The sequence below is a fragment of the Zingiber officinale genome, chromosome 2A, assembly GCF_018446385.1.
Source record: "Zingiber officinale cultivar Zhangliang chromosome 2A, Zo_v1.1, whole genome shotgun sequence".
Classification (NCBI taxonomy): domain Eukaryota; kingdom Viridiplantae; phylum Streptophyta; class Magnoliopsida; order Zingiberales; family Zingiberaceae; genus Zingiber; species Zingiber officinale.
Genome location: NC_055988.1, coordinates 168,460,375 through 168,473,953, shown reverse-complemented (window position 1 = coordinate 168,473,953; position 13,579 = coordinate 168,460,375). Strand labels below are relative to the sequence as shown.

General features: G+C 40.7%; 2 protein-coding genes across 4 annotated transcripts; both read left to right on the top strand.

The window, feature by feature from the left end:
* The first annotated feature begins 267 nt into the window (after positions 1-267).
* Positions 268-3,964, top strand: LOC122043159 (homeobox-leucine zipper protein ROC5-like). Of its 2 annotated transcripts, XM_042603643.1 has the most exons (10): positions 268-535; positions 673-958; positions 1,031-1,239; positions 1,316-1,433; positions 1,535-2,182; positions 2,273-2,374; positions 2,446-2,640; positions 2,777-2,951; positions 3,023-3,432; positions 3,529-3,964. In XM_042603643.1, the coding sequence occupies exons 2-10, from the start codon at positions 779-781 to the stop codon at positions 3,841-3,843; spliced, it is 2,352 nt and encodes a 783-aa protein (XP_042459577.1). In that variant the 5' UTR covers positions 268-535; positions 673-778; the 3' UTR covers positions 3,844-3,964. The 2 variants fall into 2 exon arrangements, with proteins under 2 accessions (XP_042459577.1, XP_042459576.1); XM_042603642.1 differs by having other exon boundaries at positions 268-958.
* Positions 3,965-10,425: 6,461 nt separating this feature from the next.
* Positions 10,426-11,711, top strand: LOC122043158. Of its 2 annotated transcripts, none has more exons than XM_042603641.1 (2): positions 10,426-10,733; positions 10,902-11,711. In XM_042603641.1, the coding sequence occupies exon 2, from the start codon at positions 10,918-10,920 to the stop codon at positions 11,614-11,616; it is 699 nt and encodes a 232-aa protein (XP_042459575.1). In that variant the 5' UTR covers positions 10,426-10,733; positions 10,902-10,917; the 3' UTR covers positions 11,617-11,711. The 2 variants fall into 2 exon arrangements, with proteins under 2 accessions (XP_042459575.1, XP_042459574.1); XM_042603640.1 differs by having other exon boundaries at positions 10,429-10,827.
* Positions 11,712-13,579: the final 1,868 nt, after the last annotated feature.

Here is a 13,579-nt window from a genome sequence, read left to right as displayed (position 1 = left end):
TCCTCCAATCCTCCTCCTCTCTTCCTCCTCAATCTTCGTGCCGTCGCCATCGCTGTCTCACTCCCATCCTTTTCATTTGGTAAATTTCTTCATTTTTTTATTGATTTTTTTAATCCCTTAATCCGAAAAAAAAATAGCAGTTTGGTGTCGGAAAGCTGAAGCAGAGCCATTAAACTTCGACCGGGGAGTAAGACTCCTGCGAAGTCAAACTCTTTTTAATCGTCATGTTGGATTTGGATCTTTGCTTATGTTTAAAATCCGAAGAAATGGAAATCTGCGCTCAAGGACATGCGCTGGTAGGGTCGGATGAACAGGGACGAAGTTTGATCTATTGGTTGTTCTTATTCGTGTTTCTGCTGTTGTTATTATTGATGTGTGAGGCAGCCGAAGAGTCCAAAATTACGGCCTTTTTAATCGATCGCGTTCGATCGTGTATCCTCGATCGAAACCATCTTTTTGAGGGGGGGTTCAAGTTGATTTTTTTTTTCTTTTTTGAGGAAAGAAAGGCGGTGATCAGGAAAAGGAGACGGAAAAGGTTTGCTTTTTTGATCTCTTTTTCAGATAAAGGAAAGAGGAGGCGGAGTTGGAGGGGGTTTTGCAGTAAAGTTCGTCGCTTTTCCTTCTCTGATCAGTGATCGCTGCGTTTCTGCTTCTTTCCTTTGTTTTGTGCAGTATCTTTTGATCTGTGTCCACCTTTTCTCTTCTTCTGATCACTGTTGATCGAGGTCATATCAGCCAGAGTCGGTAAAAACTTGATCTTAGGCTGGGGATTGAGATTATGAGAGCGCAATCAAGCGAGGAGGAGAGGGATCGGGCCGGAGAGAAAAAGGAAGCGTCTTGGAAGAGTTTTGGGGGCAAGGCGGCGGCGGCAGCCATGACCGTCGGGAAGTTGTCTCCGCCGCGACTAAGATTGTCCGGCGACGCTGGTTTTATCTCTTCCGGCCTCTCTCTCGGACTGGTAATCGACTGAAAGTTGATGGCGATTTTTTTTTGCAAAGTTTGCTTCATACGGCGCCTTTTTGTCGTGCAGCCAATGATGGCCGGCGGCGGCGGCGGCGGCAGCGATGGGGATTCTTCCAAGCGGAACCGAGAAGATGAGAATGAAAGCAGATCGGGAAGCGACAACTTGGAAGCTATCTCCGGAGACGATCTAGACCAGGTGAACGACAACAATAGCAATTCTCGCAAGAAGAAGCGATACCATCGTCACACTCCGCAGCAGATTCAAGAACTCGAAGCGTAAGCGCGATCGATAGATCGATGATTTGATTTGATTTTTTTTCTTTTTCTTTCTGATCAATTGATGTACTTGCAGATTGTTCAAAGAGTGTCCTCACCCCGACGAGAAGCAACGGCACGATCTCAGCAAGCGGCTGTGCTTGGAGACTCGGCAAGTCAAGTTCTGGTTCCAGAACAGACGCACCCAAATGAAGGTGAAAAATATTAATCTTCAGTGATTCATTGTTAAAAATTGCATTTTGATTCGATTTCTGCGTTAAAATTTGGGGTTTGACGCGATCGATTGTGTACGTAGACTCAAATCGAGCGACACGAGAATACGATTCTTCGGCAAGAGAACGACAAGCTGCGGACGGAGAACATGGCCATCCGTGAGGCGATGTGTACTCCGGTGTGCGACAACTGCGGATCTCCGGCGGTGCTCGGAGAGATCTCGATGGAAGAGCAACAGCTCCGCATCGAGAATGCGCGACTCAAGGAGGAGCTCGGCCGCGTCTGCACCCTCGCCAGCAGGTTCCTCGGCAAGCCCATCGATATCTCCTCCCTGCAGGCGCCGAGTTCCATGCTCGAGCTCGGCGTGGGGATGACAAACAGCTTCGCGGTGGCACCTTCCATCACCGTTTTTCCGGAATACGACCCGTTGATGAGTTCGATCGCGCCGCCGCCTCTACCGACGATGGGAAGCGATCAGAGCTTGGTGGTCGACCTTGCGCTGGCCGCGATGGATGAGCTCGTCGCCATGGCGCAGATGGAGGAGCCGCTTTGGGTCCGGAGCTTCGTGGAAGGCGTCGCCGGAGCAGAAACTCTCAACCACGAGCAGTACCACCGAAACTTCCGCCGCCTCATCATGCCATCGCCGGCGGCATATGTGTCGGAGGCGTCGAGAGAAACCGGCATCGTGCTGATAAGCAGCGTCGCCCTCGTCGAGACATTCATGGATCCCGTAATACAATCAATCTCTTCTTCGTATTAATGACATAAGATTCGCGCATATATTCCATTAATTACTTACAATTTCCATCAAATTCCGTAGGATCGATGGGCGGAAATGTTCTCTACCATCGTCGCCAAAGCGACTGCAACCGAAGTAATATCCAGCGGCGTCGCCGGAACAAGAGACGGCGCGCTTCAAATCGTGAGCGATCCATAAACTGCAGTTTGTTTTCATTATTCTCATCAGATTTTGATTAAAATTTCATAATTTAGATGCGAGCGGAGTTGCAAATCTTGTCGCCATTGGTAGCGGTCCGCGAGGTGAGCTTCCTCAGGTTCTGTAAGCAGCACGCCGACGGCTTTTGGGCCATCGTGGATATCTCCGTCGACGGCGGGCTTGCTTCTTCGAGCTGCCGGCGACTGCCCTCCGGTTGCTTGGTGCAAGACATGCCCAATGGCTACTCCAAGGTTCAAAATTTTCCCCCTTTTTCCGAATTTTATATTTCCTCGTTTTCTACTTTTTTTATTGTTCATGTCGAATCTTGTGATTCATGAGAAAAAAAAAAAGTAAAATCTTTAACGGCGATGCCGTATCTGAACACAGTTGATATGGGTGGAGCACGCAGAGTACGACGAAGCCGGAGTCCATCCGATGTACCGATCGCTGCTCCGATCCGGCCTCGGGTTCGGCGCCGGAAGATGGGTCGCGGGACTTCATCGCAGGTGCGAGTCGCTCCGCCTTCTCATGTCTCCTGCCGCGGCCTCCGGCGACGATACCGGTATGGGTTGTTTTATTTGCCGGCGTCGTTAGCTTTCTGCGCGCGATTGATTACTTGTTCATTGCATTTAGCGGCGGCGATGATGGCCGGCGTCGGGCGGCGGAGAATAATGAAGCTCGCGCAGCGGATGACGCTGGCGTTCTGCGCGGGAGTAGTGCGCCGGCCCGCGGCCGCGGCGGCAGGGGAGTGGAGCGCGGTGGAGCAGGTGGCGGTGGAGGAGGCGCAGTCGGCGGAGGAAGCGGTGCGGGTGTCGATGCGGAAGAGCGTGACGGAGGCAGGGGAGCCTCCGGGGGTGGTTCTGAGCGCCGCCACCGCGGTGTGGCTGCCGGTGGTTCCGCGCCGGCTCTTCGACTTCCTCAGCGACGCGGGATTCCGGTGTCGGTGGGACATTCTCGCCAACGGTGGGGCCGTCTACGAGATGGCCCACGTCGCCACGTCCGCTAACGATTCCGTCAACGCCGTGTCCTTACTGCGCTCCTCAGTATGCACAACTACAATCACATCCAAACTCTTTAAAAAATTACAAATAGAAAGCAATTTAATTATTATTATTATTATTATTATTATTATTTTCCAGACATCGCAGCAGTTGATCCTGCAGGAGACGTGCAGCGACGCCGCCGGCGCGACGGTGGTGTACGCGGCGGTGGACGCGCCGGCGCTGCACCACATGATGAACGGCGGCGACGACGGCTTCGTGGCGATCCTGCCGTCCGGCTTCGCCATCCTCCCCGACGCCGAGACCCCAGCCGGAGGCTCCCTTCTGACAGTGGCGTTCCAAGTCAGCCACCGGACGGCGGAGCTTACGGCGGAGTCGCTGGAGACGGTCAACGGCCTCGTCTCCTGCACGCTGCTCAAGATCAAGGCCGCCCTCCGCTGCGACGTCCACTGAGCAACAAACCAAATTAATCAAGATCATTGACGTCTAATCAATAATTATTCGATGCGATTAAGCAAAAATTAAACTCCTGTAAATAATTTTATTCATTACATGGATATCGATCTTCATTTCATCTCCTTTTGTTATTGATTTAATTGCCAAAATTCTTCAAAATTTGATCGTGAAATATATTAATAATAGGACACTGGTGAGCATTGAAGGCGCTGACAGGGTTGGCCTGCAGGTAGAATTTAATGCCTCTCACTGATTAGGGTTTTCAAATTTGGACTGGAGTTGTGGTTTTTTTCTAGTTTTTTTTATCTGATGGGATCAGTCAATAGAGTTTGTTCGATCAAGATTGACAGCCCCCATAATTTGAAGAAAAGATTATTGTTCGATCTATATTTAGCAAGTTGAAGAAGTTAGCTCAGAATTAGGGTTATTTGCAGTGTTTTTGTTGGCACTTGTCTGAGAAGATTAGCAATATAATGATGCATTTTGCTTGTTTTTCTATTGAATTATTCAGGTTTTATTAAACTAGGATTAATGATCAAACTGTATATCTATCATTTTGTTTTATTGTTATGGTGTTGTAAGTTGAATATTGGATCCATTGTCATTCAAGTTTAAAAAGATTTAGTTAAGTAATTTATTAGTATCAATCATCTTAAATTAGTAGCGTATTAATTAGCATGTATCTATTGAAGTGTTCACAAGAAATAACATGATGAACTCGATTCAATTGACTCAATTCAAAATGTTAGATTGTTTTACGATGTCGGGTTCGTTTTTATGGATGAAATACAATGCATTTGAGGTTTAAAAATCCAAAAATAAATAGATTTGAATAGCTTTTGATACTCATTGTAACAACTCAAAAACCCTAATAAAAAAATCAAAATCCAACCTAATCACCTTCATGCCCTAATACATTGCCATTATATCTATCTATCTCAAACATAAATACACAATGTAAAAAGTAAATACGGGCGTAACGGTAGTTACGTTCGATCGGGTCAAACCCCAAACTAAACTAGATCATACATCACCCCGACAAGAGGAAGAGATGGTCAGTGAAGGCTGAACACACTGCTTAATATTATTGCCGAAATGGCAAACTCATGTTCCATTATTTATTAATAAGTTAATTATTTATTAACTAATTTATAAAAATAAAATGGGGCCTATCTCGCTTGTCACATGCCATGCATCCAAAAGCGACATAACAAGTACTGAGATATGCATGCAGAGTCGACCCCAGTTAATAATTAAAAACCATCATGATCATCACTTAATTAATTTCCAGCATTTAATTAATCTTAGTTAATTCCCTCTTGTCTGAGTACCCATCCCAGTTCAATTCATGCCAACAAGCCTTCAATGATTCAGAGCTGGCTGTGTGTTTTGGAATTCTTTATATAATGATTAGGGATCATGATTTGGTCCCTCCCGATCCGGCCGATCGATGCTTGAGTGCTATCGGCTAGCCGTCTCGTGTATACTTGAGAATCCTAGGGAGAATTTACACAAAATTTTCGAGGAGACAGGAGATTTTGTCGTATGGGATGCCTCGCCTTAAGTGGAATCAATCTAAGCTAAATGAGTTTCATCTAACCCTTTCAATCTAATAGCTCAATGGGAATTTTTTGCGAAAGAAATTCATTTTAAGTAGGGGTTGTAAATATTCCAAACGTTTGACTTAGTAAAAGTTTATTTACTTTTTGTTAAATACACACATGATAATTAAATAAATAAAATTGAATAACTCATTAAACTAATTAAATAAATAAGTTTGAATACATTTATATTAAACTCGTTAATGTTCATGAACAAATATTGTTTGTGAATCATATTCATCAACAAAACTCATATAAAAAATAGTAAATAAATAATAAAAAAATTAAAATGAACAAATAAATTTATATTATCAAGCTCAACAACCAATCAAGTAAATTTAAAAATGCAAAAGTTTCAAAAAATAAAGAAACTTAAATTGAAAGTTCTGTAACATGTACGAACCAAGGTTAAGCCTGTAAAAAAGAAACAAAGTTAAACTTGAAGAATTATTTTAACGACTTGGTTCATTTTAGGATTGACTTGGTTACCTTATTATCAAACAAGTTTGAATACCACAAACCTTAACTTGACGGTTTACCACCCTAGTTTACATAAGTTTTGCTAAACAAAATAAGTAGATGCTATAGTTCAATTATAGTAAGTGCATCATAGAGGATACTACATTTTGGTCAACAAGTGACTGTTTAGGTTGGTAATTAGGGATGCCAATTTAACTATACTCTACCGAACCGATCAGGGGTCGGACCACATTGTCGACTTGCCTTGTGTGACACATGGTGAGATATGTAACTAGACACAAGTTGAAAAGATAAAATGGAAGTGCTTTTACTAGGATGAGTGTGAGTGAGTGAAGTGTAGGGTTTGAGTAGACATGTGCATGTTGATTACTGTAAGTGTTTTTGCTTCCAGAAATCTGCTTCAGGATTCGCATTGAGTGTCTGTTTTGGCCTTTTCTGTTTTGGAATGTATCGTTGCAAATAATAACAATAATAATAAATAAATAAATAAAACATGCATAATAATTTGGATCTATTAAATGGGAAAATGGATTGGGAATTATACTCACTCAGTTTTTCTCTCCGCTAGGGTTCTTCGCATGTTTCAATTCGGGATCGAATCTTCTGGTCCTCTTGTTCTGGTCCACTCTTAGATCGGGATAAAGGGATTGATGGGAGGTAATGACCTCCACCTGTTAATAGGTGGGGACGCATTGCTCCCTACTAATACAAAGGTTGGACCATGAACTGGTCCAGCCTTTTTGGATCAAAAGATCTGTCTCCCTTCAATTCTATCTCCCTGATGAATTTTATGTAAATTTTATATCTATAATTAATAATATTTAAGTTTGTTAATTTTTTAAATAATAACTATTCTATATCCATCCTATTTCTTATAGTAAAAAAAAAGATTACTAAATTTTGTGACATAGAAAAATGTTGCAAATTGATAGTTATCCGATCCATTGTAATTTTATAACAGATCAACTTTGAGCCCAATCAAGGCCCCAATACAAGAAAGTTTAGCATATGATTATTTAAGGTAATAAGACTATTTTCCTTTATAACTCCTTTTGTTTTGATTACAAAATACATATATATAATGAATTTGTCCCAATTTATTTACTTGTTTTTTTGCTCCTAATGTATAAATCTACATTCTCATTGAAAAAGTGAGTGGGTGTGTTAGAGATATCAGAGATACTTCACATCTCAGCAAACTTACTCTTTTTCATTTTTTTAACTTGTTCAGTTTACTTCTCGGTATCTTGTTTTATTTTACTTTAACCTCTCTGTAAAAGATTATAAAACAAACTGTAGAATCGAATACTCCGAGGGTGCAAAATGAAAATATTCTCATTGCTGTCTGTATAAGCAGTCGGGTCATCCAAAGGCTGTGCCTAGCTCATCGCCTCACCCACCATGCTCCTCCCTGGTCAAAGAAATGAAGAAGGAGAAGAAGTCTTCCCTGAATCCTCACCGGAGAAGGAGAAAGAGAAGGAGATCGATCCCCAAACTCCGCCGCCTTTGCCAACGCACCGAGTGGACGTCCCCTGCACCCAACCGGACAGCAGTAGTCTTATTCCCCTACAGTACAACGCCTCGGGCGCCCCTGACTTCAAACGCCAGAACAAGACGGCCTTATCGTGGTCGTGCGCCCTTCTGATAATCTCCTTCGGGCTTCTGGAGAACTTCCCCAGACTGACCGATCGCTACCCCGACCGGTTCGTCCTCTGCGCCGCGACGGCCATCCTCGAATGCCTCTGCTTTTCCACTGCCCTCGGCATCGTCTACTACTCCAACACCATCCAACTGATCAGCGCCGAGCTCGCGAAGGCGCAGATGAAGGTAGTGATCTCCTCCGAGTTGATCCTTTTGCTCGATTTCCTCTGCCGCTTGGCACTTCGGTTTCCCTTCCTGCCCTTCCTAGCGATCACGGTAGCCGTGGCCGTGCTCACCCCGTTAGTGCTTTTCCCACTTCACAGAGCGCATATCACTACTCTTCCTGCATGCTCTACCATGAAAAAGGAAAATACATCAAATTAAAGTCAGGATGTTCTTTATCATTGTTATGTAACTAGCTAGTTTCAATTGTTGTTGTTCATGTCTCTCGTCGAAGATTAGTAATAGTCAGTTCAGTTGTATAGATATATAAATAGCTCTATGAAAAATGTATATTAATTTGTTGGGATATATAGATTTTATTTGAAATCTGAATTGGGCCAGGAGCTGATTATGGCTTAATTGCTATTCTTTAATAATTACGAAAAAAATATGTTTAAAAATGACCTTTACAATTAAATATAAAAATAAGTATTTTATTTTTTTTTTATAATTAAAAAATTATTCACGAATGTAAAAAGAGCTCTGGACGGGCCTGATCCATAGGTCTCGCAGACAGACGTAGCTCGGCCCTACTAAATAAAGTGGCCGAACGTCACAAACAGCTTTCGGCCCAGTAGTTCTGTGTCGGCCCAACATTGCCTATCATTTCCTCTGTTTTTAGGGGAGGAAAAGGGTAAAAATAAATAAATTGAAAGAAAACGAGACATGCCCTTGCACACATAATTGTAAAATCCATGTATCAAAAATAACACCAATCTTCATTCAAATTTTTTTTATCTCAAATTCCTTCAAACACAAGAGAATTGATCATGTCCTTGGAGAAGAAAATAGAAGAATCAGAATGAGAAAACAAATAAATTTGAAATATTTTTTTGCTTTTCTTGTAATATGTAGAAATATCTAGAAAAATGAGTAGAAAAAATATTTGAAATTTACAAATAAAACCTTTTTTTGCTTTGCTTGCAATATTTTTCATTTAAAACGAATTAAAATTTTCACATGGTTAGCTCATGATTATTTAAGGGAAATTTTGGGCATGTTTAAAGGAGCTAGAAGATCAAATTGCTTGTACATAATTATACTATTTTTCTATATAACTTCCTTGTTTTATAAAGACGATTAAAAATATTTTTTTTATTGAATTTGCCATGATTTATTATTTTCTCTCATAATGTATAAATTTAAATTATATTTAAATAATGAACTTATGTTTTTTTATAAGAAATGTAAATATTAATTATGAATACTTAGATAGGTACATAAAAAATATCATTGTAATGTCTTCCTTTCCAATCTATTGACATGAATCGATGTTCAAAACTTTGTATTATTTATGGTGTGAGAATAATATTTTATCATATGAGTTTGATTAATAAACAAACAAAACTTATTTAAAATGGTTAATTTTAGTCCTCCTGTTAAATACTATATGCTCTTCAAAGTGATGAATCACCTAATAACTAAAAATTAATAATAAAATAATTATCTTACCTGAAAAAACATAATCATCGTATAGAAAAAAATTTAAATTGAAAACTAAATTAATTTGATGTATATAAAATCGAAGCTATACATCAAATTAATTAGTTGCGGGGCACTGACAAAAAAAAAAAAAAAAAAAAAAAAAGGGATTATTCAGAAAAGTAAATCACACTGCGTGTTTTCGGATGTTCCATGGGCCCACCACACGGCAGCCGTCCGATCCCGCCACCACTTCAGCTTCAATGGTCGGATTGTTTTTTTTTTAGATTCGATTAATTCTAAATTTAGTAAGAAGATCTAAATCAATCAATTTAATAGTGAAATTATATATTTACCGGCTGTTGCTTCCCTCCCCGAACCGGGTCGCCTTCTCTCTTCTTCTGTTTTTTAACCTTTTTTTTTTTTTTTTTTATCTTCTTAATTCTACATCGATAATGTCTCAGGTCTTATTAATATTAAAAGGGCCCACCTTTTTGGACATGGCCAATAAAACAGTTCAATTTAGAAGTCGGGTAGATGGAGATGGCTAAGTCCAATTGAACCAACAGTGTTGAACCTATGTTTTTTTGGGAGGAAAAAAATAAATAAATAAACAGGCGCTTAGAAGATTTTATCGCAAAAGAATCCCAGATTTAATGCTACTGTAGAACCTACTTAGTAGTTTTCATAATGCGTAAAAGTTATTGGTTAACTTTTACAATATGTAAAAATTAACAGGTACTATACGTGGTAGAAGATGTATTCTAGTATACATTCAATCATAGTTAAATTATGTTCATTTAAAATATAATGAGTATCATATAATCTATAAATTTATTTTACTTATTGAAATATTATTTTAACTAGATTATTATTCATAGAAATAAAATTAAAATAATATAAAGTTATAATTATAAAAGCTAGCGAAACTTCTACCATGCGTAGAAGCTACATGTAATTTTTACATGGTCAATTGTGATTATGATCAAATATAGAATTATCATTATTTGTTTTACTAGTGAAGTATTATTTTAATTAAATTATTATCCATAAAATCAAAATTAACTTTAATGAGAAATGAGATGCCCATCCTGATGATTATGTAAATGATGGAAGCGTTTTTATTCAACAAATTATGAGTGGACATGCAAGGGAAAATCAAATGTTTCTTCTCTCCATTTCCTTCAAACACAAGAAAAATCTGGCTAATGACGTAACTGGAGAAGAAGGACGAGGATGAGAAAGCAGAGGCGTGGATAAAAATATTCCGAAATTTCAAGCAAGAAACTTCTGGGAAATTTCCATGCAAGGACCAGCAAAGAAATTCCAAGCAAGGACAAGCAAAGAAATTTCTGGGAAATTTCCATCCCATTCTTTATTACAAATATGGGAGCAACAGATTTATGGCACGAGTTAGAGAGCAAGCGGCCGTGAGCGGTAGCCACCACGCAGCGATCCTCTTTTCCTTCTTCCAAATACGAGAGCATTCACCGAGGATTAGAAACCAAGCGGCAGTGAGCGGTAGCCATGCAACAATGCTCTAGGCAATACCATAGAAAGGAAATTTTGTTAGAAATGTGAATGGAAAATAGATAAACATGGATTCTAATTATGTGTGAGAATTTAGTCTCAACTTCAGAATTGAGAATTGAGTGGTATAAAGGCTGATTTATATTTGATGTATCGCAGGCCTCCCGTCGAAGAAATGACTCGAGCACCGAGTGATTTTTTGATAGTAGCAATATTAAAATGTTCCCCGTTCCCCTCCCCTATAAAATGCCACGAGCTTAGCTTGGTTCTCCCAGACAAAATCCATAACCATCGCTCTATAATCTTTACCGAAGACGCGCCACCCGCCATGCCCCTAAATGTCCAACACGTCTCTGTTGAAGGAGTCACCGGCGAACCCTCACCCAAGGAGAAGGAGAAGAATAATCCCCAAACTCCACCGCCTCTGCTCCCGCCCCCGTCCGCTCCCAAGCCTCCGCCTCCCTTTGCCCAAGACGACGAGAGGGACTTCAAACGTGTGGGCAAGATGGCTTACAACTGGGCGATCGCCCTGCTCACCATCTCCGTCGTGCTTCTGCTGACCACCCCCCAAGCGCTCGACCATACCGAACGAGTCTTCCTCTACGCCGCCGGCACCTGCCTCGCCTGCCTCTCCCTCGTTACCGCCGTCGGCCTCATCTACTACTCCGTCCTCAGCCATCCTGGCGCCCAGCTCGCAAAGGTACAGGAGAGGGCGATGGGCTTCTCTGCGGTGAACCTTGTGATGGCTGTCATCTTCCGCTTGGCACTCCTTATCCCCATCCCGCTCTTTCTAAAGATCATGGCTCCCATTATTTTGTTAGCTGGGCTATTGCTTCTCTCAATTTATTTAACAGATAAAATTAAAGCCACATGAAAATTAAAAGAAGCGCAGCCACTACACATCGAATTAATCAATCAGTTGTATATATATCAAACCATTCAACATTTTAAAATTATGTTCTTTATTAATTATGGATGTTCATTCGAGTCTTAGAATCAGTTTAGTTGCATAGATAGCTCTTAGATATGTTAATTTGTTGAGTTCAATTAGGAGTTTGATTGTCCATCTCTGAGATGTGTTTCTTTTAATCTTAAAACTTTGCTTTGATCTTCTTCTTCAAAAAAAAAAAAAAAAAAAAAAAAAAAAAAAAAATTGCATGGGAGTGGGAGCATCTCGACAAGTCTTCTGTACTGTAAACTTCCCTTTGATTGTTCAACATTCTTGGTGTTCTCATTCAACAATTACACGTTTGCGTAATTGCGTATGGATTTTTGGCAACTTGCTTTGCTTTAATAATTAATAAATATGTAGTAAGACTTTCCTTGACTTCACATGTATAGGCTTGACCCATGGCCCAAACCCTGCCTAGCCCAACTGTGGCCTAGCTCGAGCATGGACCAAGCCAAGCCTAATACAACATGCCTCATCCTACCACGAGTTGCGTTGGATCTAAATCCAGTCAGGTTGCACGTGGCCCCGACAAAATTTGCACGTACCTTTAATTGTATCTAAGCAGCTTGCCCACATTTACACCTCTAGTTTCAATCTGCCTAATTGATTCATCCAGACAAATTAGCTTAACTCAATCAATCTATTTGGCCAATCAAATCAACTTGATCAACACAATAAGGTTTCAAACGACCCAACTAATTAATTACTTAGTCAATTACATGACTACTCTGCCTATATTACATAATCTATCATCTCTTCGTCCCACCTAACTTGCTTGGCCTATTTGGCCCTCAATCGCATTCAACTTGCTCAGCTAATCAAGTTTGCTTAATTTGTCTAACCCATATGATTCATTATTAGGTCAAGCAAATACATTATTTACACAATAGAATAGATAAGTAGTTATTTTTGAAATAACTTAGAAAATATTTTTTTTCATAATTGATCCTATCCGAAAGTGGAAAAGATGATAAATTAGAGATGCAACTTTAAGATTAACAAAGTGGAGACTCCACGCGATCCTGTAACACAAGAGACGTCAGTGTCAGGTCGGGAAGGAGTTTTCGATATTGACCCTCTAATGCTCCAGTCAATTTTCGACAAGTTGAAAATAGTAGAAAACTGTAACTAGAGCGTATGAAATAAGAAAGTTGCGCATATCTTCGCCTATAGATAGGAACCCTCTTTTATAGTGTTACTGTAGTCTCAAGGTGCACGCATTTCAAAGCAGACACATGTTTTTCTAAGTATTCTAAGAAAAGACAAGTCCAAAAGTGTCTCTGACACATTTCTTTAAGCGAGCATGCATAATCTCAGATGTGACATGCTGGAAGCTTCTATCGTACGATTGACCCGTGGAACATGCTCTATTATTAGTGACACAAACCTCCAAAAGGGTACGAGGGGATACATAGGTGGGTCCTACTGTAGGTCTACCGATGGTTGCTCGACCGAGTCGTGCTCACTTGATTGTGCTGAACAGCGCAATCTTCCTTCACTTGCTTTTCTGTATTCGGAGGGCTCTTTCGCCGAATGGACATGCCTCCCGCTCTGTAAAATACCGGTGAAATAGGGAATATTAATAAGGGATTTTTCCGGAATTTTTGGAAATTTTTCGGGAATTTTTCGGAGCTCATATGGATAAGTTCACGGGGATAAAAATGGGGTCCGGGAAAAAGCCTGTTTAGGCTACCCTGTTTTAATGAGGAAAAGATTTATTTTCTTTTCCTTTTTCTTTTCTTTTCTTTTTCTCTTATTCTTTCCCCGCGAGCCCTAATTTCCTCCCCCTGATCCCGAGCGGTTTCCCCTCTTCTTTATCCTCGCTGAATCTGTCTCCTTCCTCGCGACGCCCATCGCCACTGCCACAGCCGACGCCGCCCAGAGA